This window comes from Oncorhynchus mykiss, chromosome 4, assembly GCF_057628025.1.
Source record: "Oncorhynchus mykiss isolate SJ-2025 chromosome 4, ASM5762802v1, whole genome shotgun sequence".
Classification (NCBI taxonomy): Eukaryota; Metazoa; Chordata; class Actinopteri; order Salmoniformes; family Salmonidae; genus Oncorhynchus; species Oncorhynchus mykiss.
In genome coordinates this window covers 73,321,743-73,348,770 of record NC_143025.1, presented here as the reverse complement: position 1 = coordinate 73,348,770, position 27,028 = coordinate 73,321,743, and the positions used below count along the sequence as shown (strand labels likewise).

The 27,028-nt window shown below is 43.9% G+C and overlaps 3 protein-coding genes across 5 annotated transcripts in view; 2 read left to right on the top strand and 1 right to left on the bottom strand.

Annotated features, from left to right (window-relative positions):
• The window catches only part of LOC110522406 (structural maintenance of chromosomes 6), an 18,363-nt gene extending 8,622 nt beyond the window's left edge, over positions 1–9,741 (top strand). The window contains exons 14-27 of the mRNA XM_021600780.3: positions 3,669–3,847; positions 4,009–4,210; positions 4,328–4,442; positions 4,765–4,925; positions 5,049–5,184; positions 5,380–5,460; positions 5,624–5,794; positions 6,023–6,160; positions 6,268–6,413; positions 6,740–6,865; positions 7,139–7,244; positions 7,481–7,633; positions 8,628–8,725; positions 9,168–9,741. Coding sequence (XP_021456455.2) covers positions 3,669–3,847; positions 4,009–4,210; positions 4,328–4,442; positions 4,765–4,925; positions 5,049–5,184; positions 5,380–5,460; positions 5,624–5,794; positions 6,023–6,160; positions 6,268–6,413; positions 6,740–6,865; positions 7,139–7,244; positions 7,481–7,633; positions 8,628–8,725; positions 9,168–9,279 — 1,924 coding nt within the window. The 3' untranslated portion in view covers positions 9,280–9,741. The remainder of the gene's footprint in view (positions 1–3,668; positions 3,848–4,008; positions 4,211–4,327; positions 4,443–4,764; positions 4,926–5,048; positions 5,185–5,379; positions 5,461–5,623; positions 5,795–6,022; positions 6,161–6,267; positions 6,414–6,739; positions 6,866–7,138; positions 7,245–7,480; positions 7,634–8,627; positions 8,726–9,167) is intronic.
• On the bottom strand, positions 9,625–20,581 carry LOC110522408 (cytochrome P450 2K6). Of its 3 annotated transcripts, none has more exons than XM_021600784.3 (11): positions 20,363–20,581; positions 19,494–19,808; positions 16,464–16,626; positions 16,010–16,159; positions 15,688–15,848; positions 13,019–13,192; positions 12,746–12,802; positions 11,087–11,171; positions 10,668–10,852; positions 10,350–10,491; positions 9,625–10,166 (listed from the first exon to the last, which is right to left on the bottom strand). In XM_021600784.3, exons 2-11 carry the CDS (start codon positions 19,683–19,685, stop codon positions 9,970–9,972), a joined length of 1,506 nt encoding a protein of 501 aa, XP_021456459.3. In that variant the 5' UTR covers positions 19,686–19,808; positions 20,363–20,581; the 3' UTR covers positions 9,625–9,969. The 3 variants fall into 3 exon arrangements, 2 of the variants coding, with proteins under 2 accessions (XP_021456459.3, XP_090089111.1); XM_090232985.1 differs by having other exon boundaries at positions 15,688–15,834; positions 20,363–20,409; XR_016495431.1 differs by lacking the exon at positions 12,746–12,802 and having other exon boundaries at positions 11,087–11,818.
• si:dkey-126g1.9 (required for drug-induced death protein 1) lies at positions 20,575–27,028 on the top strand. The gene is made up of 2 exons (XM_090232987.1): positions 20,575–21,380; positions 25,831–27,028. Exons 1-2 carry the CDS (start codon positions 21,087–21,089, stop codon positions 25,966–25,968), a joined length of 432 nt encoding a protein of 143 aa, XP_090089113.1. The 5' UTR covers positions 20,575–21,086; the 3' UTR covers positions 25,969–27,028.

Below are 27,028 nucleotides of genomic sequence, written 5' to 3'. Positions count from 1 at the left end.
GCACGCACTCCTGGGGAGCTCTAGTGTTGAGGATCAGCAAGGCAGATGTGTTCCTACCTACCCTCACCACCTGGGGGTGGCCCGTCAGGAAGTCCAGGATCTAGTTGCAGAGGGAAGTGTTTAGTCCCAGGATCCTTAGCTTAGTGATGAGCTTGGTGTTGGTGTCCTTAGCTTAGTGATGAGCTTGGTACTCTGGTGTTGAACAGTTGGCAGTGTTGAGTGCAATAGAGATTGCATCATCTGTGGATCTGTTTGGGCAGTATGCAAATTGGAGTGGGTCTAGGGTTTCTGGGATAATGGTGTTGATGTGAGCCATTACCAACCTTTCAAAGCACTTCATGGCTTCGGACGTGAGTGCTACGGGTCTGTAGTCATTTAGGCAGGTTGCTGTTAGGGTTTGTTTCTTTCGTATCATCATTGGTGAAATTAGCATTATGCCGATATATTGAATTAAATCATTCAAAACCCTTTATTAATGCAATTGCAGACAGAAGTTGACAATCAGGAACATAGCACGCATGTTTCCGAGTAAGTTCTGCATCAAACAAAAGGTCTCAAGTTGTTTTATTAAACCGAAGTCCCACCTTAGTGATGTCACTGTCTACGTCATTACCTTTTTACTCCTGAGACCAAAATCCTGCATCCATAGCTATACAAACATAGTTTCAGTGTTTATCTAAAAGCTAGGCAATAAATGTCCCCTCCCTAAAGTTGATTTATTGTGGAATGTCTAACTAGTCTCTTATCTCCCACACTCCCCTGCAGAGTTTTGTCTCAGTCACACAGACAGAGACTGAGAACAACTGTGGAAAATTTCTCTTAACTATATAATGAATATATATATTTTTAATCTATAGTCTAGGACCCTATAAATGTAAGGAGGGAGGGGTTTTATAACCCCTCCCCTTCTATTAACATAACATAAGCATAATCAATTATTCTAATACATCAAACATTTGTACAGCCCCAAATCATGTCAGCTAGGTGATTCCTGACATTGCCTTTGTGTTCTTGGGCACAGGGACTATGGTGGTCTGCTTGAAACATGTTGATATTACAGACTCAATCAGGGACATGTTCAAAATGTCAGTGAAGACACCTGCCAGTTGGTCAGCACATACAACTGCATATGGGGACAAAGATTGTACTTTTTGGAGAAGTGTCCTCTGGTCTGATGAAACAAAAATAGAACTGTTTGGCCATAATGACCATTGTTATGAACACCATCCCAACTGTGAAGCACGGTGGTGGCAGCATCATGTTGTGGGGGTGCTTTGCTGCAGGAGGTACTGGTGCACTTCACAAAATAGATGGCATCATGAGGTAGGAAAATTATGTGGATATATTGAAGCAAAATCTCAAGACATCAATCAGCAAGTTAAAGCTTGGTCGCAAATGGGTCTTCCAAATAGACAATGACCCAAAGCATACTTCCAAAGCTGTGGCAAAATAGCTTAAGTCAACAAAGTCAAGGTATTGGAGTGGCCATCACAAAGCCCTGACCTCAAGACAATTTGTGGGCAGAACTGAAAAAGCGTGTGCGAGCAAGGAGGCCTACAAACCTGACTCGGTTACACCAGCTCTGTCAGGAGGAATGGGCCAAAATTCACCCAACTTATTGTGGAAGGCTACCCAACATTTTTGACCCAAGTTAAACAATTTAAAGGCAATGCTACCAAATACTAATTGAGTGTATGTAAACTTCTGACCCACTGGGAATGTGATGAAAGCAATAAAGGCTGAAATAAATTATTCCCTCTCCTAATTTTCTGACATTTTGCATTCTTAAAATAAAGTGGGGATCCTAACTGACATAAGACAGGCAATTTTTACTAGGATTAAATCTCAGGAATTGTGAAACTGAGTTTAAATGTATTTGGCTAAGGTGTATGTAAACTTCCGACTTCAACTGTATATAGAGTACCAGTCAACGGTTTGGACAAATCTACTCATTCAAGGGTTTTTCTTTATTTGGACTATTTTCTACTTTGTAGAATAATAGTGAAGACATCAAGACTATGAAACAACAGATATGGGATCATGTAGTAACCACAAAAGTGTTAAACAAATCAAAATATATTTTATATTGGATATTCTTCAAAGTAGCCACCCTTTGCCTTAATGAAAGCTTTGCACACTCTTGGCATTCTCTCAACCAGCTTCATGAGGAATGCTTTTCCAACAGTCTTGAAGGAGTTCCCACATATGCTGAGCACTTGTTGGCTGCTTTTCTTTCACTCTGCGGTACAACTCATCCCAAACCATTTCAATTGGTTTGAGGTCAGGTGATTGTGGAGGCCAGGTCATCTGATGCAACTCTACATCACTCTCATTGGTCAAATAGCCCATACACAGACTGGAGGTGTGTTTGGGGTCATTGTCCTGTTGAAAAACAAATGATGGTCCCACTAAGCGCAAACCATATGGGATGGCGTATCGCTGCAGAATGCTGTTGTAGCCATGTTGGTTAAGTGTGCCATGAACTCAAAATAAATCACTGACAGTGTCACCAGCAAAGCACCATCACACCACCTCCTCCATGCTTCATGGTGGGAACCACACATGCAGAGATCATCCGTTCACCTACTCTGTGTCTCACAAAAACACGGCGGTTGGAACCAAAAATCTCACATTTGGACTCATCAGACCAAATGACAGATTTCCACCGGTCTAATGTTGATTGTTCGTGTTTCTTGGCCCAAGCAAGTCTCTTCTTCTTATTTGGTTCCTGTAGTAGTGGTTTCTTTGCAGCAATTCGACCATGAAGGCCTGGTTCACGCAGTCTCCTCTAAACAGTTGATGTTGAGATGTGTCTGTTTCTTGAACTCTGAAGTATTTATTTGGGCTGCAATTTCTGAGGCTGGTAACTAATGAACTTATCCTCTGCAGCAGAGGTAACTCTGGTCTTCCTTTCCTGTGGCGGTCCTCATGAGAGCCAGTTTCAACATAGCGCTTGATGGTTTTTGCGACTGCACTTGAAGAAACGTTCAAAGTTCTTAAAATGTTCCTAATTGACTGACCTTCATGTCTTAAAGTAATGATGAACTGTTGCTTATTTGTGCTGTAATATGGACATAGCCCTATTTGGTAAAAGATCATCTTCTGTATACCACCCCTACCTTATCACAACACAACTGATTGGCTCAAACGCATTAAGAAGGAAAGAAATTCCACAAATTAACTTTTAACAAGGCACACCTGTTAATTGAAATGCATTTCCAGGTGAAATATAAGATTTGATTTTTTGTACACTTTTTTTTTTGTTACTATATGATTCCATATGTGTTATTTCATAGTTTTGATGTCGGTTGCTGGACCGAATCCCCTAACTGACAAGGTAAAATTTGTCGTTCTGCCCCTGAGCAAAGCATTTAACCCACTGTTCCCCGGGCGCCGAAGACGTGGATGTCGATTTAAGGAAGCCCTCTGCACCGCTCTGATTCAGAGGGGTTGGGTTAATTGTGGAAGACATTTCTACGATGTAGAAAATAGTCAAAATAAATTTAAAAAATTGTGTGTGTGTGTATATATATATATATATATATATACATACATACATACATACATACATACATACATACATACATACATACATACATACATACATACATACACGTGTGTGTATGTATGTATGTATAACCCTGTGTGTGTTTGTCTCTGTTTCTCAGGCGAGAGGAGGAGGATCTGAAGAGGTCTATGGAGGCCATCAGGAGGAAGTTGCAGACCATGGAGGGCAGCCGCTCCGACCGCCTGCGCCGCTTCGGGGAGAAGATGCCTGCGCTGCTCGCCGCCATCGAGGATGCCGACAGGAAGGGCCAGTTCAGGAAGAAACCAGTGGGGCCGCTGGGTAAGACGTACGTGTGTGTGTGTGTGTATTTCCATGCAAGCGAAAACTCTTATCTTACGCTTCATTATCCTTCTGGATGTTATGCTTATTTGTGTAACCTTGTCATTGGTTAAAATAAAGCTCTTTCCAATGTCCTCTCTCTCCCGATGTGCCCCATGCAGGGTACTGTATCCGTCTGAAGGACCATGAGCAGGCCCTGGCCGTGGAGAAATGTCTTGGGAGCCTGATGGTGGCCTTCACCTGTGACAACCACGAGGACGAGAAGTTGCTGCAGGGCCTTATGAGAGGGTACTACCAGGGGGGTAGGAGACCCCAGATCATCACCTGCCAGTTCTTCAACAGGGTCCATGACACCAGTAGGCGGTATGGCTGTTGGCTACCTACCACACCTGGTTTCAGGCTAGCTAGGCTTATTTGTACCTCTAAAGGTTCATTTTGTTCTCTGTAACCAACATGTTTTCTGTCGTGTGTGTGTGTCAGGGCTGTGAACCACCCTGACTACCCGTCAGTCCTACAGTCTCTGGAGATCGAGGACCCAGTGGTTGCCAACTGCCTCATCGACCAGAGGGGCATAGAGACCATTCTGCTCATCAAGGTAGGGCCATGGAATCTACTGCCACCATAGTTAGTTCACTCAAATGTCATGATGTCACCTTGGATTGCCCAGTAGTGACTGCAATTATGATTTTGTTTTCAGTGTCGCCCTCTTTAAGGGAGAGTTCACTCTTTTAAAGTTTGAGCCGATAATAAGCTAAAACTTTAAATACTTGAACTATCCCCATGTGACAACTGCTTTGCATGCTAAAAACAACATGAATGAACTTCAAGCCACTTCCTGTAGAAAACAGTAGCCTTTAGGACAGAAGGGAGAAAGGTTCCATTTCTGTGGTTCTAACCCCTCTGTCTGTACCATGTAGAGTCCTGCAGAGGCCCGCAGAGTGATGCAGGGCAGGCAGCCCCCTAGAAACTGCTACCAGGCCTTCACCAAGGAGGGAGACCAGTGCTACAACAACCGCTACTACTCCAACGACCAGAGGAGGTGTGACTACCTTAGCAGAGACGTAGAGGAGGAGATCAGGTAATGTGTGTGTGTTTGTTTTGAAAAGGTTTCTGCTGCTCTGTTTTTCTGACTCAATTTAATTCAGTGGTTTACCTTTCTCCCTCTACCCCTTCTCTCAATATCTCCATGTATCCCACTCAGGCAGTTGCAGGAAGAGATGCGGAACAAGGAGGCCCACTTGGATCGGTTCAGCCAGCAGAAGCAGAGGGTGGAGGAGGACATCAGGAACAACAACAGTCTCCTGAAGAGGGCCTACGACGACAGGAAGAGGGCCAAGGTAACACACATGCACTTCTTAAGATCTTAGTATCTTGCTCAAGCTGGCCTTTGTGACAAAACAGCATCTCTCTCCAGAGCCATACCATGGATCCAACTAGAAATTATTTTGGAGAGCACAATGGTTCACCTCTGATTAGTCTAGATGTCGAGTTACTAGGTCACAACTCTCCTCTCCCCCTCTCCTCTCCTCCAGGATAAGTTCAGGAAGCTCCAGCAGGAGATCAGTGACCTGCAGAACGTGGAAGAACCCCAGTCTGAGGACCTCAAGCCTCTGGTGGGTGCACACATCTAGGCACAGTATTTTAACATTTAGTTTTAGCTAATGTCATTCATGAACATAACGTTCCCTTGTTCTCTCTTTCGCATTCCAACTGATATGATATACACAAACTGATGCACTCACATTCCACGACACACACACACACTCTGGCCTTCAGGAGGAGGAGCTGGAGGAGATCAACAATAAGATTTCAGCAGGTCGTGCTGAGAGCGAGGAGGCCCGTAGAAAGATGGCCCAGCTGAAGGCTTCCTGGGAGGAGGTGGAGCAGAGGTACCGCCAGCACAAAGACTCCATCAGCACTGTGGCCGAGGAGGCCGAACCCATCAAGGTCAGTCACATCAATATGGACTTCAATTTCTATTAACACGGAGGGAGGTTTGGTGTGCAAACCAGGAATGAACCAGGAGAGTGAAAAGGACTTAGAATAGTGATAACCCATGTCCTCATTTTGTTCCATACAGGGTCTCCATAGACATAATCAATCACACACAGATTAAACAGAAAAGGTAAAGCCAATAGATGGCGATACATCTCTCCTTCCCCCTTGTTTTCTCAGGAGGAGCTGAGTAAGAGCGATCAGGATGTGGAGAAGAGCAAGCACCATAAGAAACACTACGAGGACAAACGCAAGGTCCACATCAACACCATACAGGCCCTGAAGGCCAGCCTGGATCTCAAGGAGCAGGAGCTCACGGTACGTCTAGATATAATCAGGGCCATCTTCTGTGTATGTTGTCCCTTACTTCCTGTGTGTCCCTGCTTAATGTGTGCGTTCTTTGTCGTAACCCTCCTGTGTCCCAGGCTTCTGTAGTGAAGGCCACAGAGATCTGTCCAGAGCGGTCCGAGGTGCGCCGGACAGCCAGGAGTCTGGACAGCGAGATCAGCCGTCTGAAGCTGAAGATCAGCACCCAGCAGGACCAGCAGGGCGACCGCGAAGAGGTCATCAGGTAACCTCCGCCACCCCTAACCTCTGACCCTTCACCCCACACAAACGTTTAAGGGATGTTTCACTCAAAATACAACCAGATTTATTTTTTTCCCCACTTGCCTTGGTTTTAGTTGATTCCCTAAGAGTTCTTGGATGTATATTTTGGTTACTTTGGTATTGTTATATAGGGTGTTATATAGTGTGTTATATATTGTTAAATATAGTTATATAGTATGTTTTGACAGTATTTCCATATAATAGGGCTGTCCATTTGAAAATGACTAATGGGTAAACTAAGGGCAGAAGGTAAATGTTGCTTGCCTTCCTCCCTCTTCTCCCATCCAGGCAATACCAAGAGGCCCTTGAGAACTACAGTAACATTAACCAGCAGGTGAAGTGCCTCAAGCGCTTCATCCAGGTCCTGTGTAAGATCATGGACGATAGACACCGAGTCTACACAGAGCTGAGGAGGTAGCTGGATCCACCATTTACTTCCTGTCTGTTAATAGAATATCAGCTCTGTTATTTGACACCACTCACTGTCTCATAAGAGATCACAGAACAGCTGGATGGTACTGCTAGCATCAACGGCTGTTACAGAGCTATGCAAAATAGTTATTGAATGACTGAAGGGAGGCCATCTCAATCTATCGATGTGGTGTTAGATTTAGCGGAAAAGCAAAGCTGTTGCGCTATGGATTTGTTTTTAAATATTTTTCCTTCCCACTATGTATCTCTTTTTAGGTTTCTCTCAGTGCGTTGCAAGATGTACTTTGACTCCATGCTGTCACAGAGAGGCTATATAGGGAAGATGATGTTCGAGCACAAGAACGAAACCCTATCCATCTCAGTAAGAATACACTACGGTTTTAATGCACAGAAATACCTTTTCACATGTACCCTTCTTGAATGCAAAAGCAGTTATAGGTTATAAAAAAACTATGTATGCCTAATAATCAAGTTACCCTCACATTCCCCTGCTCCACCCCCCTTTCCCATTTGTCAATGTCTTTCTTTTACTCTTCTCTTTCTGCATCCTTCTTTGTCTCTACCCATCTTCTCCCTCATCTTCCCTCCCTCTCTCAGGTCCAGCCAGGTGTGGGGGATAAGGCTGCTCTGAGTGACATGCGCTCTCTGTCTGGAGGAGAGCGCTCGTTCTCCACTGTCTGTTTCGTTCTCTCTCTCTGGGCCATCGCTGAGGCCCCCTTCCGCGCCCTCGATGAGTTTGACGTCTACATGGTAATGCCGCCGTATCAGAGGATGGATGAATGACTTAACCATTTTAAAATGCATATTAAAGGGATACTTCCGGATTTAGGCCATTAAGCATATATTCCTACTGTTAGGTTCTGAACAAAGTCTAAACTCAAACGGACAACTAGGAAAAGCTCAAACCAAGTTTATTCAACCCACTGAGTTCTTCATCTGCAAAACACAACATACAAGTCACACAAGTATATATTTATAACTGTTGACTAGAAGTCACCTCCTTGTATGTCTAAGATAAGCAATTCATCCCTGTTCCTTCGGGGTGATCTCTGGCCCCCCTCCCAGAGGTTTCTTCTCTCTTCAACTGTTGACCTTATCTCGAGTTGAGTTCCACATCCCTCCTTGACCTAGTTCTACAGCAGCTGGCCTGTATTATCAGGAACTGAGGCTAGACTGATGCTCATTATTAATATTCAGCAACAACATGTTTGAACAGAGAAACTTTCTCTCCTTCCCTTTGTCTCACTCAGTAACTTTCCATACACACAGTACCTATTCACCTTTCATTGACCCCTTACATATACATGTTAAGTGATCAGTCCGTTCTAATATAGTGACAGGAATAAGTTTATTTCAAGATAGAATCCAACACTACTTACCCAAAGTCAGACAAACTGATGGATACCATTTTTATGTCCCTGCGTGCAGTTTGAAGGAAGTTGAAGGTAGCATATCGTTAGCATAAAAATGGTATTCATATGTTTGTCTGACTCTGGGTAAGTAGAAAAAAAGGCTTGCCGGCAATTGCCTAAATCCCGAAGTATCCCTTTGAGTTGCTTCAGTCAATGAAATACATTTCAAATATGAACTTACTTTTAATCTAAGCTCAGGTGTCTTCTGTAGCCTACACTGTGAGGACGGCTAAGATTGATACATTGTTCTTCATATTTTTGCTCTGTTATTTCAGTCAATCGTTCTGTTCTGTTGAGACACTGTCTGTCAATAAATGTAACTGTCTTTTTAGGACATGGTGAACCGAAGGATATCCATGGACATGATGTTGAAAATCGCTTCTAGCCAACGTTACCGACAGTTCATATTCCTCACCCCACAGAGCATGAGGTATTGTAGCCTTCCATCACCCTCCTGTGTACTAACATTAAGCATCTCTGTCCTATTTTATGAACGGGGTGGTTTGAGCCCTGAATGCTTATTGGCTGACAGCCGTGGTATTTCAGACCGTATACCACAGGTATGACTAAACATTTATTTTTACTGCTCTAATTATGTTGGTAACAAGTTTATAATAGCAATAACGCACCTCAGGGGTTTGTGGAATATTGCCAATATACCACATCTAAGGGCTGTATCCGGGCACTCCGCGTTGAGTCGTGCATAAGAACATCCCTTTGCATTGGTATATTGGCCATGTACCACACCCCCCCTGGGCCTTATTGCTTAATCTATATCATGGCTTTGCCTAATTCTCTCATTTGCATATTCAGTTGATCAAAAATAGTGTACTTAAAATAAATGTCTTGGTTGGTGGTTGTGTTCCCTATAGCTCTCTCCCAGTCAACAACCTGATCCGGATCCTACGGCTGAAAGACCCGGACCGTGGCCAGACGGCTCTTCCCTTTGGACAGAGGAATGAGGAAGAGGAAGAGGAGGAGTGAGAAAGAGGTCACCCTGAGACTGTTTTACAAAGTCCTTACTAAATGATGTGGATGTGTTTGTGATTCACATTTCTTCTAAGTTAAGTGTTTTGTTATTGTTAAAATTCTAGACACAAAAATAATGACGTAGTTTGCATTTATTTATGCTGCTATTGCTAAAGTTAAAGTGTTGCAATGTTTTACCAAACACTATTTCTGTAAATGCTTTTTTCTTTTCTAACTTTGTACCGACTTAATTTTGTTACGAGGAATAGCACATTTTGATACACTTTGTATGGCAAGACAGAGATTTGAGAAGTCTTTAATTCGCTTTTCCAGTGATTAACAGAAGCTCAACCTGTTATATTTGTGCAGATTTTATTGTTAGAACAATTGTCATGTTTGCTAAATTGTTTCAGTCGATCGTTCTGTTTCTGCAGACAATTTAACAAAATAAAATGATACTTTTGTTAGGATTTGAAATGACCTTGTCATTGTCTAGATACATTTATATCCATTGCTTGACTGTACAATAATTGTCAGTACAGTTACATTTACAAAACTAGTTTTGTACAGTTGTGTTTTTAATGGTTAGTCCTGAGTGTTTTAGATTCAAGGCAGATGAGGTATCCTACTGATTACTGACATCTCAAAGTGATAACTGCCCTTAACACAGGAAAATCTGAAATACAAGGCTGTTGGGGTAATTCCCTAGGGGTCATGGAAACGAGGCAGGGCCCGTACTTTGATGGGTGGGGCAGTGAGGCCCAGGCCCCCGTAGGTGGAGATGTCCACGTCGTCAGCAGTCATCCCGATGGGGGGAAGGAAGGAAAAATGCTGCATGAGGGAGGTGTAGAAGAGGAAGAGCTCCATGCGGGCCAGAGTCTCACCTACACACACTCTACGACCTGGGAGGAGAGATGGGCGGAGCAATTGGAGGATGAGTGAGTAAACTCACTTTTGCTTGGGACAATTCTACTAGTAGTACACAATGCAATCCTAAGCTATTGAATTACTACAACTGGTGAACATAAGGATGATGTCTGTTAAGACAATCAACAGTCGTACGTTCACAACCTGGCTCCTGTTACCTGCGGAGAAGGGCATGAAAGCCTCCCTCTTGACAAACTTGTCGTCGACGTTGAGAAAGTGGTGAGGGTAGAAATCATCCGGCTTCTCCCAGTGAGCCTTATCACGGTGCACTGACCTCAGCAGTGGGATAATGTAGGTCCCCTACACACATACAATAATTTGAATGTGCCATTGTCAAGGGAAGGATGTTTGGTGCCGTATGGGGGACAGGTAGTATATTTCACTTTACCATAACTGTCTTGCTTAACTGTCTGGTTATTGTTGATTCACTTAAAGGTGCAGGTTAGTGTCTGCTAGTTAGTTGTGAGTGGGCCTGCCTTAGGTATGAAGAAGCCTTTGAGGCTGACGTCGGCTGTGGTCTCGTGGGGCAGGCCCATGGGCAGGATGTCAGCGAACCTCTGGGTCTCGTGGATCACTGCGTCGGTGAAGGGCATCATCTGCCTGTGCTGGATCCTTGGCGTGGAACCACTAATCACCTTGTCTATCTCCTCATGGACCTTACCTGAGAGGACATAGGAAGTAGACTGAGTATAAGGAGGGCTTGTGAGATTTCACCTCTTTCTGTATTTTTATGCACCTTCTCTATTTGAAACATTTGCATATCAATCCCAGTTTGTATGTTTGTTTCGTATTACACTTTATGCCATGGAATGAGAAGGTGGTAGCTTTATGGTAGCCTAGTTTTTACTTATTTTCCTCATTGATCCAAAATGACTGGTGACGTGGTTTCACTCACTCTGTATTTCAGGATACTTGATCATGATGACCAAGGCCCAGGCTAGGGTGCTGGAGGTGGTTTCCGTCCCAGCCACAAACATGTTCAATCAATCAATCAAATTTATTTTATATAGCCCTTCGTACATCAGCTGATATCTCAAAGTGCTGTACAGAAACCCAGCCTAAAACCCCAAACAGCAAGCAATACAGGTGAAGAAGCACGGTGGCTAGGAAAAACTCCCTAGAAAGGCCAAAACCTAGGAAGAAACCTAGAGAGGAACCAGGCTATGTGGGGTGGCCAGTCCTCTTCTGGCTGTGCCGGGTGGAGATTATAACAAAACATGGTCAAGATGTTCAAATGTTCATAAATGACCAGCATGGTCGAATAATAATAAGGCAGAATAGTTGAAACTGGAGCAGCAGCACAGTCAGGTGGACTGGGGACAGCAAGGAGTCATCATGTCAGGTATTCCTGGGGCATGGTCCTAGGGCTCAGGTCCTCCGAGAGAGAGAAAGAAAGAGAGAATTAGAGAGAGCATATGTGGGATGGCCAGTCCTCTTCTGGCTGTGCCGGGTGGAGATTATAACAGAACATGGCCAAGATGTTCAAATGTTCATAAATGATCAACATGGTCGAATAATAATAAGGCAGAACAGTTGAAACTGGAGCAGCAGCACAGCCAGGTGGACTGGGGACAGCAAGGAGTCATCATGTCAGGTAGTCCTGGGGCATGGTCCTAGGGCTCAGGTCCTCCGAGAGAGAGAAAGAGAGAAGGAGAGAATTAGAGAACGCACACTTAGATTCACACAGGACACCGAATAGGACAGGAGAAGTACTCCAGATATAACAAACTGACCCTAGCCCCCCGACACATAAACTACTGCAGCATAAATACTGGAGGCTGAGACAGGAGGGGTCAGGAGACACTGTGGCCCACTCCGAGGACACCCCCGGACAGGGCCAAACAGGAAGGATATAACCCCACCCACTTTGCCAAAGCACAGCCCCCACACCACTAGAGGGATATCTTCAACCACCAACTTACCATCCTGAGACAAGGCTGAGTATAGCCCACAAAGACCTCCGCCACGGCACAACTTAAGGGGGGGGGGGGCGCCAACCCAGACAGGATGACCACATCAGTGACTCAACCCACTCAGGTGACGCACCTCCTCCAGGGACGGCATGAGAGAGCCCCAGTAAAGCCAGTGACTCAGCCCCTGTAATAGGGTTAGAGGCAGAGAATCCCAGTGGAAAGAGGGGAACCGGCCAGGCAGAGACAGCAAGGGTGGTTCGTTGCTCCAGAGCCTTTCCGTTCACCCTCCCACTCCTGGGCCAGACTACACTCAATCATATGACCCACTGAAGAGATGAGTCTTCAGTAGAGACTTGAAGGTTGAGACCGAGTTTGCGTCTCTGACATGGGTAGGCAGACCGTTCCATAAAAATGGAGCTCTATAGGAGAAAGCCCTGCCTCCAGCTGTTTGCTTAAAAATTCTAGGGACAATTAGGAGGCCTGCGTCTTGTGACCGTAGCGTACGTGTAGGTATGTACGGCAGGACCAAATCAGAGAGATAGATAGGAGCAAGCCCATGTAATGCTTTGTAGGTTAGCAGTAAAACCTTGAAATCAGCCCTTGCTTTGACAGGAAGCCAGTGTAGAGAGGCTAGCACTGTTGGTGACGGAACACAGGAGGTTCCACTCATGGAAGTGGGAAGAGGGATTATCCTTTTCCTAATAAATACATTTTAGTTGAGGAAAGGCATTAGGTATGGGACAAAACATGGGACCATTAGGAAGTGAGTTATGCTGTATTGTGGGAGTGGCAATATCAAATCACTTTCAGGCAAATCAATAGCACATCTCTATCCCCCCCTCAAAAAGGGTTTCCAAGTGCAAAAAGGCATTTGACCCATAGTTGGTGTGACTGACATTGAGCCCTGGGTTCACCTTCTGCTGCTTGTTGAGGAATGCGTTGATGTAGCTACGGGAGTCGTTCTCATCCAGGATCTGTCTGTGCTGGATGAAAATCTTCCTGAAGAAGGCCTTCAGGTTGTCCTGGTACGCCAGCACTCTGTGGTGAGGCCCTGGCAGCGGGTGGATCACTGGGTACATGTTGTACAGCTGGAGAAACGAGCATGGCGGTTCATGTTTATGTGAGAAATTCACTTCAGTTTTTTTACTTGTCAATGTTACGATGACTGTATTGTGAGGGCATTTTCTGTTGAACCTTACTAATGCTTGTGTACTAAAATATCCATCTTTAAGCCTAGGCATTGGGCTTGAGATGGTTAAAGAAACTAACTCAGAAAAGAGCGTGTGTATTAGCAGAGAACTGTTCTAACTGTTCTGTGTGTGTAGTGTGACCACATGATGTCTGAGAGCTCAGCCAAGAGTTGACAAAAACAAATAGGTTATTCTTAGCTTAACTGGAGACAGGGCAAAGTGTTATATTCTGCACACCTGTGATGGAGCTACTGTTCTGTTTGGAGCCTGTTCTGGGTGAAAGGTTCTTGTTTTGTGTGTGGGGGTAGTACATACAGTGGGGCAAAAAAGTATTTAGTCAGCCACCAATTGTGCAAGTTCTTCCACTTAAAAAGATGAGAGAGGCCTGTAATTTTCATCATAGGTACACTTCAACTATGACAGACAAAATGAGAGAAAAAAATCCAGAAAATCACATTGTAGGATTTTTAATGAATTTATTTGCAAATTATGGTGGAAAATAAGTATTTGGTCACCTACAAACAAGCAAGATTTCTGGCTCTCACAGACCTGTAACTTCTTCTTTAAGAGTCTCCTCTGTCCTCCACTCGTTACCTGTATTAACGGCACCTGTTTGAACTTGTTATCAGTATAAAAGACACCTGTCCACAATCTCAAACAGTCACACTCCAAACTCCACTATGGCCAAGACCATAGAGCTGTCAAAGGACACCAGAAACAAAATTGTAGACCTGCACCAGGCTGGGAAGACTGAATCTGCAATAGGTAAGCAGCTTGGTTTGAAGAAATCAACTGTGGGAGCAATTATTAGGAAATGGAAGACATACAAGACCACTGATAATCTCCCTCGATCTGGGGCTCCACGCAAGATCTCACCCCGTGGGGTCAAAATGATCACAAGAACGGTGAGCAAAAATCCCAGAACCACACGGGGGGACCTAGTGAATGACCTGCAGAGAGCTGGGACCAAAGTAACAAAGCCTACCATCCGTAACACACTATGCCGCCAGGGACTCAAATCCTGCAGTGCCAGACGTGTCCCCCTGCTTAAGCCAGTACATGTCCAGGCCCGTCTGAAGTTTGCTAGAGAGCATTTGGATGATCCAGAAGAAGATTGGGAGAATGTCATATGGTCAGATGAAACCAAAATATAACTTTTTGGAAAAAACTCAACTCGTCGTGTTGAGACAGAATGCTGAGTTGCATCCAAAGAACACCATACCTACTGTGAAGCATGGGGGTGGAAACATCATGCTTTGGGGCTGTTTTTCTGCAAAGGGACCAGGACGACTGATCCGTGTAAAGGAAAGAATGAATGGGGCCATGTATTGTGAAATTTTGAGTGAAAACCTCCTTCCATCAGCAAGGGCATTGAAGATGAAACGTGGCTGGGTCTTTCAGCATGACAATGATCCCAAACACACCGCCCGGGCAACGAAGGAGTGGCTTCGTAAGAAGCATTTCAAGGTCCTGTAGTGGCCTAGCCAGTCTCCAGATCTCAACCCCATAGAAAATCTTTGGAGGGAGTTGAAAGTCTGTGTTGCCCAGCAACAGCCCCAAAACATCACTGCTCTAGAGGAGATCTGCATGGAGGAATGGGCCAAAATACCAGCAACAGTGTGTGAAAACCTTGTGAAGACTTACAGAAAATGTTTGACCTCTGTCATTGCCAACAAAGGGTATATAACAAAGTATTGAGAAACTTTTGTTATTGACCAAATACTTATTTTCCACCATAAGTTGCTTATAAATTCATTAAAAATCCTACAATGTGATTTTCTGGATTTTTTTTTTTCTGTCATAGTTGAAGTGTACCTATGATGAAAATTACAGGCCTCTCTCATGTTTTTAAGTGGGAGAACTTGCACAATTGGTGGCTGACTAAATACTTTTTTGCCCCAATGTACATAATTTGGGAAAACATTCAAAGGCTCTTGCTTGCCAAACTTGGGGGAACCGTTGAGCTACTGTTTGAGGAAGTATGTCTGGAGTGACTTACTGTCACTTTGGCACCTACTGTATTGTCCTCACTCAGTTACGACAGACTGAGACAACCTTTTCATTATCGTCTGTACCCTGTAACCCAGTTTCGTCTCTCCTTCTGTACACACATAAGATCACGTGTTTTGCAGAAGCTTACATAAGATTGCTTGCCTATATAAGGCTTCTGTACTCTTTGTACAGCTGGCTCTCCATTTCACCTGCGTGGCTGGTGCAACCAGCCTCATAATGTTTTTAATAAAAGTAATTCCTTGATTGATTGCCTTTTCCTCTCCTCATTATTAGTTAAAGGCAGAATTTCCACCACAGTATCCCGCATTTTAATACCTCTATGGAAAGGAACAACAAGTATCCCAAACAAATATCCCAAATACTGTCATGTAGTATCATACCTGAATGAACGGTGAACTGGCCAGCCTGAAGCTTTTGTAGTTCATTTCCAAGAGCTTAATAAAGATCGGGTCATCATACTCCATCCTGTGGCCCATGATCAGAGAGACGATGATGTTGGACGCTGCCGCATTCAGAGGAATGGTGGCCTGGAAACCATCACCTGGCTCAGTCACAATAGTTTCATAAAAACACATGAATTAATGTCAAAATCAAAGTTAATTCATTCAATGATCTGCTGAATAGTTTTTGTGTAGCATTTTGTGTGACAGTTGAATAATCTATGTATTTGTAGTTTTATCTTCAGATCCAATATGGCCTCACCGTTATGAGCTGCAAAGCTATTTACAAGGTTTTCTGACTCTTTGATGATTTTCTCCTCGATGTTCCTCTTTCCCATTCCCAAATCCCTGAGCACCGTCAGAGTGAACCTCCGAATGGTCCTCCAGGAGTCCCCATGGCCGAATATAATTCCTGTTTTGACGGGGAGGATATGTCACAGATTCTCTGTTATTATAAGGAATAATTGTAGGTACCTAAAGTATTCCTTTGCTTTTTTATGTGGACCTGTAGGTTTGCTGTGGGATGGATTTTACCCAGCAGTTATCCACTTAAAATGCCATGCCACTGCGTTAAGATAAAATATATTGCTTGTGACTGTAAACTGCCATTGTGAACACTGAACAGTTGACATAACATGACTGGGCCTAGAATCAAGACAGATAATGTGGTTCTTGATCTATTAAAGAGATTTTGGTCAGTCGAGGTTGGCCTGTACCATTTCCTCTGGTGATCTGTTTGAATAGTGGGATGTCTGGCCGCTCAGCAAATAGATCAGCCTGAGTGACCAAGGCCTCCTTCACCATCTCATAGCCACACAGAACCACGATCTTACGCAAGCCCATCTGAATGCTGAACACTGGTCCAAACTTGTCCTTCATCTGGGGAGAAGAGGGGGAGGGGGGGGTGAAGAGAGAGGGAGCACAAATATCACAATGTCCCATGGGAATGAGATATATCATTATAATGTTTCCTTTTTGTCCTACTATCTCTGTTAAAATGTAACAAACTCATATTCGAGGCACGCAAGCAACAACCTGTTCCAATATGCACCAGTTCCGTGGAGATTTTGTACATCCCTAGAGACAAACATACAGTTAATAAGCTGCTCCATTCGGGATTGCCTAAACAGGAATTTAGTGACGGGAGTAGTGGAGAGTACATTTAGGACAAAGATGGATAGATATAAAGTGGTCAAGAACTCTTGAGAGTTCAAGCAAAGCACCTGGGTTAAATTGTTCCAACAATGGTTTACAGACAGATTATTTAACTTATCACTGTATCACAATTCCAGCGAGTCAGAGGTTTACCTACACTAAGTTGACTGTGCTTTTAAACAGCTTGGAAAATTCCTGACATCATTTGAGTCATTTGGAGGTGTGAATGTATTTCAAGGCCTACCTTCTGTCTCCTAGAGATTAATGTACTTTGGTGCAAAAAGTGCAAATCAATCCCAGAACAACAGCAAAGGACCTTGTGAAGATGCTAGAGGAAATAGTTACAAAAGTATCTATATCCACAGTAAATCGACATAACCTGAAAGGCCACTCAGCAAGGAAGAAGACACTGCTCCAAAACCGCCATAAAAAAGCCAGACTACGGTTTGCAACTGCACATGGGGACAAAGATCATACTTTTTGGAGAAATGTCCTCTTGTCTGATGAAACAAAAATAGAACTGTTTGGCCATAATGACCAATGTTATGTTTGGAGGAAAAAAGGGGAGGATGGGAAGCTGAAAAACCCAATCCCAACTGTGAAGCACGGAAGTGGCAGCATCATGTTGTGGGAGTGCTTTGCTGCAGGAGGGACTGGTGCACTTCACAAAATAGATGGCATGAGGTAGGAATTATGTTGATATATTGAAGCTTGGTCGCAAATGGGTCTTCTAAATGGACAATGACCCCAAGCATTCTTCCAAAGTTGTGGAAAAATGGCTTAAGGACAACAGAGTCAAGGTATTGGAGTAGCCACCACAAAGCCCTGACCTCAATCCTATATCAAATTTGTGGGCAGAACTGAAAAATCTTGTGCGAGCAAGGAGGCCTACAAACCTGACTCGGTTACACCGGATCTGTCAGGAGGAACGGGCCAAAATTCACCCAACTTATTGTGGGAAGCTTGTGGAAGCCTGCCCAAAACATCTGACTCAAGTTAAACAATTTAAATGCAATATCACCAAATACTAATTGAGTGTATGTAAACTTCTGACCCATTCTCTCTACTATTATTCTGACATTTCACGTTCTTAAAATAAAGTGGTGATCCTAAATGACCTAAGACAGGGAATTTTTACTAGGATTAAATGTCAGGAATTGTGAAAAACTGAGTTTAAATGTATTTGGCTAAGGTGTATGTAAACTTCCGACTTCAACTGTACATGGGCTCGGGAAGAGGTGACTCTGCAGTTTTCGGAGGCTCCCGGGGGAACTCAGGTAACCTCTAGTTCTCTCGGCAACAGAGCCGTCAGCGACTTCCGGGATAACTCGGAGGCGAGGTGGAATCCTTGGACGAACGAGTTAAATTAAATCTCCTCTCCTTCCTGCATTCCCGTAATCGCCCATCGATCCAAATGGCAAGGTGATGAGCGAGTCGAGATCTGTCTATAGTTCCCAGGCAGCAAGCTCGTCCTTTACTTCCTCTGATACTCCGTGCAGGAACATGTCGAACAGTGCTTCCGGGTTACAAGCACTCTCAGCTGTCAACGTGCGGAAATCTACTGCGTAGTCTTTAACACTGCGGGAGCCTTGCCGAAGCTGGAGTTACTTCCCGGAAGCCTCTCTTCCGGACAATGGAGCATCAAAAACATTCCTCACCTCTGCCACAAACTCCTCCAGACTGAAGCATATTGTTCCCATACTGCCGTCGCCCAGGCGAGGACCCTCGCGGACATCAGCGTGATGAGGTACACTATCTTAGAGCGGTCCGAGGGGAAGGAGGAGGGCTGCAGCTGGATGATGAGGGGACACTGAGCGAAAAACGCCCGGCAGGTGCCCGACTCTCCATCGAAGCGCTCCGGGGGAGGTATGCGGGGTCCCCGGGAAGCCGGGGTGGCCGGGGAGGCGCCGCTGCTAACAGCGGGGCTACTGAAGGGCTAGGAGGTTACTGTCATGGTAGGGTGCCTAACAATGCTTGGTCGTAGCGTTCGGCCAAGACCACGAAGCAACTCCTCCTGCCTTCCAATGTTGGCTCCTTGGGAGGAGATGGCGTTGTGGAGCTTGTCCGAGTCTGCTGGGTCAGTCATGGCCAGATCGTATTATCACATTTCAGGTATGACCCAGATGCAGACAGTGTCGAAGTAACAAATGTTGATTTCTAATACAGGGGCAGGCAAACGACAGGTCAAAGGCCGGCAGGGGTCAATAATCCAGTGAGGTGAGGCAAGGTACAGAACGGCAGGCAGACTCAGGGTCAGTGCAGGCAGAACTGTCAAAACCGGGAATGACTAGAAAACAGGAGCAAGAAACAGGCAGGAGCAGGGAAACACACGCTGGTAGGTTTCACGAACAAAACAAACTGGCAACAGACAAACAGAGAACACAGGTAAAAATGCACAGGGGATAATGGGGAAGATGGGCGACACCTGGAGGGTGGAGACAGGCACAAAGACAGTTGAAACAGATCAGGGTGTGACACTGATTGGGTCTTTGTAGAGGGGTTCTTACCTCCATCAAGGTCTGATAGGGTCTTTATAGAAGGGTTTGTACATCCATCAAGGTCTGATAGGGTCTTTATAGAGGGGTTCTTACCTCCATCATGGTTTGGTAGGGTCTCTTCAGGTCCAGGTTGAAGGTGTTCCCCAGCAGCGGTAGACCTCTCGGGCCTGGAGGGAAATTCTTAGGGTTTGTGTTTCGATTGATGATGAAAATGAGGATGATTAAATTCAGGGTAATAAACATAACGGACATGCCACTTAGTGAAAATAATTCTAGAACAGACATATTTTGTTTTTAATCGTTTTTTTCTGACTCAATTTGGGATGTCTTTGAAATAAATATTGTTAGAGGCCGTGGTTCATAGTCATTCCAGGAATGCTACTGTATCCGTTGTTCCTTTGAAACCTCCTGCAAAAACATAAAGAAGAGATTGCATTAAAATACTGGCCATGGTAAAAGTTTCTCTCTATGGACAGTATTTGGAAGTAAGTCGATTGGGCCTCTCATGAAGAATGAGGACTGCTTTTCAGGAATTTACACAGCGCATAAAATGCCAACTTTGAGAATCTTTATTTCAAGTTATGATGTTTGTGTTTATATTAATTGTGTATGTTACAGATCAAATCCACCAAATATTGATTTTTGCCACATGAAAATGGGCATAATACCCTACGTCTGATACTGCTGTAGAAAAAATGTCTAATAATTTATACACTGATTTCTTTTGTTTATGTCTCACTGTTAAAGTGGACTTTACTTGTATGAATCTTTCACGTAGTTCTCTTGAACGGACTATGGGCACATTAATGAAAAAGCATTCACTCTCCATGAAAGAACTACACTACTTTTATTTGTCTGACATGTCCTTTCCCATGTTCATTCTGCAATAGAAAACATTGATCATATTGTGAAAAATTATGAGGCTTAATAATTAAAGCAATTTGCAAGAATAAATATCCTACCTGAAGGAAATGAGAGTTGTTGTGTCCTCTTCCCTCTCCTTGCTCCTGAGGCTTCAGTTAACGGTTTTCCAGAACTTTATTGTTAGACTCGCTGACACCAGCTCTCAAACTCACAGCTGTGTAGTCATGTGGATCGCACGCCAACCAGGCTTTAATTACTCTGTAAACCTGCTTACCACCAGGGTCATATTTCTACTAAACCACCAGGGTAATATTTCCACTGAACCACCAGGGGCATATTACACCTTTTCTCCACTCTCTTCTCATTAAAACGCAAACTGACTGTGGATCAGTTTCTAGAAATGCACCTGAACATACTTCTACATGCGTCTGATAGAGGGCGGCATTGCGTTGTAGCTGGGGCAAGCAGGGACCTGAGGGGCCAATTTACTTCATTATGGGCCCGTTATAGGTCTCATTCACTATGGCTATGGGTATTGCTCTTTAACACAATTTAGGCCTATATAGTATATAAATCTGCGGTTCTAATCCACAAGATTATGTTACAATGAATAGCAGGTTAAAGACAAATCATGAGTGTGTGCAACACAACTTCCTGCACAAACCAGTCTGACTACATCTTTAAGGGCAACGTGCCAGCAGTCCAATGGAATGCACGCCCATTCAAGCACATACCTTGTGTTGACAGCATAGCAGCAAGTGACAGATTTAAATTCTACCATGACTGCAACAAAGAACGGCAACTACCACCTGAGAGACAACAATGAAGCCCAAATCTCTCGTATTGAGGTTATTTAATAATACCGAGTCCTTAGGTGAGAGGCAAGTGGAGAAAGGAGCCAGGTATCACCGACAAGTAGACTGTTCGGACCAACATGAGACCCCCGGCCCCCAGGTAGAGGATGGGGGGAGAAAGAAAGAGAAGTGCGCCACTGAGATCCATTTAGCCTTTTTACCGGAGAGGTACGAGCCCCTAGTCGAAGAGGATGAAGGAAGGCAAAGAGCGAAAGAAGAAAAGAAAAACAAGAAGAAAAAAAAATACAAGAAAGTCAAGAAGGTAGATTTGGTGAAAAACATTACTGCTGCATGTATCTTTCTGTGCTATTATATTTATAAAAAATAGGTCTCGTTTTCTCCCCCTTCAATGATTAACTTTAACCAATGTTTTGTTCAATGGTAATTAATCCTTAACCAACCATTATGATGCACATAACCTTTGAAAATCAAATGTATTCTGTTTTGTTATAATTACACTGGTATAACAACCTTCAGTTGTTCATAATCATAACATTTATATTGTCAATAGGAAAAAGACAGTAACATCAATGCTACATTTTCAGATACTTTCAACTATAGAATTCCCTGTAGTGTATAATTTCCAACACAGTATGTAATAGTTGCGCATAATATGGGTAAGTTCGAGGCAATATCATTATCGTGATACAATTATCACAATATGGCACCAGGCCATCAAACCTGCATCAAATTGCCTGATACTCATCATATGACTGAATGATGTCAAATCGATAATAAGAATCACAAACCAAAGAGCTCGAGAGATCATTGTGAAATAAGACTACAATAGAAAGGCTTTTCATGAAAGAAATCGGTGTTACAAACCAATCTATTGTGATTGACTTTTCTCAGATTGTTGTTTTCTAATCAGCACCTCACATTCACACTTTGTTTCTTACTGTTTGCTTTCAACACTGATTGTGTTACTGTTAAACCACCTGTATTGTGACACAATATGAACTACAAGTTGAATGATACAATCAGTCACTGTTGATATATTTATTGTATCTTCCTATCTTGCCACCACCCATATGCCTGGCTTTTCTCCAGATTTAGATTGTTTTAAGACCTCTCCCTGTGTTAGTCTGTTCCACTGTGCTAGATACAGTGTGTTTGGGGTCAAAGGGGAATATCTAAACCATAACATAAAACATGAAAAGACCGTCACGTCCAGTTCTTTGACTTAAAAATATTTCCTGTCAAGAAACTCATGTTTAAGAATATAGCTCTTAAAACCATTTCCATGTAAACAGTGTTTGTGGGTTGTCATGCAGGGAAAACTCAGAAAATATAACATAGACAAACATATAAACAACAGAGGACTCTGGGTGAGAATGGTGCCGGCTCACCTGGGTGACGCCAGAGCGACCTGCCTGTTACCTCGATCCCCAGAAGACCGGCAATGTGACCTCTGCGGCCACAGATGGTGCACGAGCTGGAACCCCCTCCGGTCTCCCTGCGCACCGCCCCTCCCAGCTCCATAGGTATCGGAGAGGGGTTGCGGGGGGATGGAACCACCAGACCCCAATCTGAACGTCCACGGTTAGCCAGCAGGTTGTCCAGCCGGATGGACAGGTCCACCAGCTGGTCAAACGTGAGGGTGGTGTCTCTGCAGGCCAACTCCCGACGGACGTCCTCGCGCAGACTGCAGCGGTAATGGTCGATCAGGGCCCTGTCGTTCCATCCTGCGCCGGCAGCCAGGGTCCTAAACTCCAAGGCGAACTCCTGGGCGCTCCTCGTCTCCTGACTCAGATGGAAGAGGCGCTCACGGGTGAACTCCTCAAACTGGTCCAACGCCTCATCTCCCTCTCTCCATACGGTGTTGGCCCACTCCAGGGCTTTCCTGGTGAGGCACGAGACGAAGGCGGACACACTCTCACGACCCGACAGAGTCGGGTGGAGGGTGGCCAGGTATAGGTCCAGTTGGAGAAGGAACCTCTGGCAGTTCGCAGCCTTTCCGTCGTATTCCTGGGGCAGGGAGAGTCGAATCCCACTGGGACCAGGAGGAAGTGGGGCGCTCAGTGGAGACCCCGGTTGTGCTGGTGGAGGCGCTGGAAGAACTCCCTGTCTCTCCCAGCGGTCCATAGTCTGGACAACGTGGTCCATGGCGATGCCAAGATGTTGGAGCATTGCTGCGTGCTCCCGGACGCGCTCCTCCACCCCTAATACCGGGGTACCTGCTCCTGCTGACTCCATAGTAGTGGTCAGTAATTCTGTCATGGGTGCGTACTGGCGGCAGAGAAGTCAGACGCAGGAGAGCAAAACCCACCGGATACAGAACAATAAAATACATGGGTACGTAACCCGACGCACACCAGAACATACCGTGCACAAGCACTGACACAAACAATTACGGACAAGGACATGGAGGGGAATAAAGGGTTAAATACACAACATGTAATTGATGGAATTGGAACCAGGTGTGATGGAAGAAAAGACAAAACCAATGGAAAAGTGGATTGGCGATGGCTAGAAGGTCGGTGACGTCTACCGCCGGACGCCGCCCGAACAAGGAGAGGGACCGACTTGTTCGGGCAGAAGTCGTGACATGGGTTCACTGTTGTTGTTGTGGCTATATTAGGTTCTAAATCATATCAAATCAAGCTTTATTTATACAGCACATTTCAGACAGGGAATGCAACGCAATGCGCTTTACAGGGAAAAAAACTAAAAACAATAAAACATAAGATTTAAAAATAAATGTAAAAAAAGATTGACACAAACTGAACAACTAAAAAGCACCCTAAGGAAAAGCAAAGCCAAAGAGATGTGTTTTAAGATCTCCTTTAAATATGTCCACCGTTTCAGCCCCCCTCAGGTTCTCTGGCAGGCTTTTCCAGAGGCTGGGGTCATAATAACTAAAGGCTGTCTCTCCATGCCTCATGGTCCAAGGCTTTGGGATAGTTAAAAGGTCAGTGCCAGAAGACCTGAGGGACCTACTGGGTACATAACTTAAAAGCATGTCTGACATGTGTTGGGGTGCACAATCGTGGATTGATAAAAAAAAATCAATAGAATTATCTTAAAATTAATTCTAAAACTCAGAGACCTTAAAATCAGTGTAATGTGTGCTCTCCATCTGGTCTTGGTCAGTACCCGTGCTGCAGAATTCTGTATGTTTTGCAGTTGACTAATGGCTTTCTTGGTTAGACCAGACAGGAGAGCATTACAGTAGTCAAGCCTGCTTATAATAAAAGCATGGATGAGTCTCTCTGTATCAGCCTGAGTGAGAAATGGCCCCACCTGGGCAATGTTCCTCAGGTGGTAATTTTGGTCACACTATTTTGGTCACATTCCTAATCTGTGATTCAAAATGTAGTTAAAAAAATCAAATAACACCTAGGTTTTTTTACAAGGTATTTATTCTTTATTGCCTGTGAATTAAAGTGTGCGGCAGCATAGCCTCTCCAAGGTGAGCAGGCCAACATTACCTCTGGGATGTCTATTCTGCACTATCCCATGGGCTGAGGCTCAGACATTCACTGGTCAATTACAAAGCCAAGACTAAGCCTCATTGAATCACTAAAGAGCTCTGATCCAGCTAGATCCCTAAAGCTTCAAGGTAGTTTCACCTCTCAACCCTCTGTGATATGTCGCTACAGGATAAGCATTAGAGATAGTCAGCGAATGTTGCGACAAACACTGCCAAAGAGTCATTCAACCCTCATCACTTCACCTGGCCCTGAATGGATTCTCTGTCATTGTAGTGAGGGATTATCAACTACATTTGGAAGGGTCATGGATATAGGTATTGGCTATTAATAACAATAACAAACCCCAAACAAAGTACAATAATAATAACCAAATGTAGGGCTGACTAAATGCCATCAATCAGTTGGAAGGACAATGACAAACCCCATTCAAAGTATAGGAATAACTAAATGGAGTGTTATTATGGCGCAGTAAGTGACCATAATCCTACATTTGGTTATTCCTGTACTTTGTATGGGATGTGTTATGGTCCTTCCAACTGATTGACGGCAGTTAGTCACATGTCATTTCTTCCTTATCTGTCTTTGTTAAGAAAGTTCATATTTTACCACTCACACATGTGCTGTGGTGTGTGTTGTGTATAAGGTTATAATAACTGGGAAAGAGTCTGCCAATCAGTTATATTGGATCACGTTAAAAATCCTGTTGCCGCTACATGAATTCATTGTAAACATAACCATCTAATATCAATGCTACAGGTCTACAGGTGACAGGGGTGTTTGGACGTTTGATTTGAGGCCTTGATAGTGATACATTTTAAGACTACAGGTTGGGAAATGTTTTGGTGTTTTTGAACATCCCCTGATGCAGTCAGTTCAGACACTCTGGGATAGCGCCAGCTGGCCAGCCCTTTCCTGAACACCAAACATGGAACCCTATTGTTTAGCACAGGGATCACTGCTTATTTTAGTTAGACAAATAAAAAGGATGCGGTGATTTCCCCCCTGCTGTGCTGGGTGCCCATTGTCTGAGTATGGAGCAGATTGGTTCGGCCTGAGCATGTGTTTAATAATGTAATCCCTTATTCTTGACCTAGTTCTGTCCTCAAGATCTGTTGATGAGTTGTAAAATCATCCTCACACTTACAGCAGCCCCACTGTATGTTCCATCTGCAGATAGGATGAGTCATTTAATGATGATTAGGTTTGTATTGCTGATGATGGTTGTTAATTGATGATCTGTTTATTGACTTTGCTCTCTGTGCGTGCTTTGTCTTCCAGAATGTCGGCAAGGCCCTTCGCTACAGCTGGAAGTGTTTGATGCTTGGTCTTCACAGTATGGCAGCAGGCTATTCCACCCCACTCACTGCCGCTGCTACCCTCGTTCCAGAGTTTCATGCGGGCAGGGACAGGGGCTGAGAGGACCAATCACATTGATCTGTAATCCTTCTTAATGTTCACTGACTCTATCGCTGTGGCCCCAGGGTCTCAAATTAAACCAGCACTGAAAACGCTCAATTGCAAGTCTTCTCTACATTATGAAATTATAGAATTTCAATATCCTGTTGTAGAATAATGATAAAAATGATTTGATTCTCATTGCAAGATTTTGCATGTTTATAAGATGTAATAAACTGTTTATGTTTTTATAGTTACTTAATAGGAACTTTGTAGGAACCACATTGATGCATTTGTAATTACATTTATGTGACAGAATGTTGACATGGTTAGGAAATATATCTATGTCAGACGTTTTATACTTTTACAACGACTTTAACATTGAAATGTATGGAATATTTTGTATATTTGTAAACTCTTTAATTACAGCATTTCACAGTTACTTACTGCACAATTATTCATTATTTTTTCAAATATACATTGTGCCTTTTTCAACTCAAAGAATTTCTGTAACATGCAACCATCACCTTGTGTAAAGCCTGTTAAAGAGACAGCAGGAGAGAAAAGGAAAATTGTGTGGCACAAACAGAATGTGTGTTTGTTCTATGGCGTCAGATTGTGAATCAGGACTGGACAGGAGCTTGTTAACAAAGGGATTTAGATAGAGACAGGAAAGAATTACCAGGGTTGGGGTGGAAAGGGGAACCAAAACAGGAAAGCAAACTGAATCAAGGCTTGAGGGCCTCTTCCTGCACACTGGGGACAGTCTGTCTTTTGTCCCAGCCAGTCAACAGAAGCAGGGGCATAGCACAACCCCAGTGGATTTACAGCAGAATAATGTATTTTCAGAATATCTTCTAAATGTAATATGATAGAAAGAAAAATGTATGTTTCTATGATAAAGAAAGCTGACAGCGAGAAGTTAACAGTGAGTACAGCATATCTTCATGTGCAAATAGACAGATGGATTGTGACTAAAATGCCAGTGATATACTACCAAAGAACACACACTGCATCTCTCTATTGCCTATATCTGTCTTTGAAAGTCTGTTTCTATGCGAATAAATACAATTTAAACTTA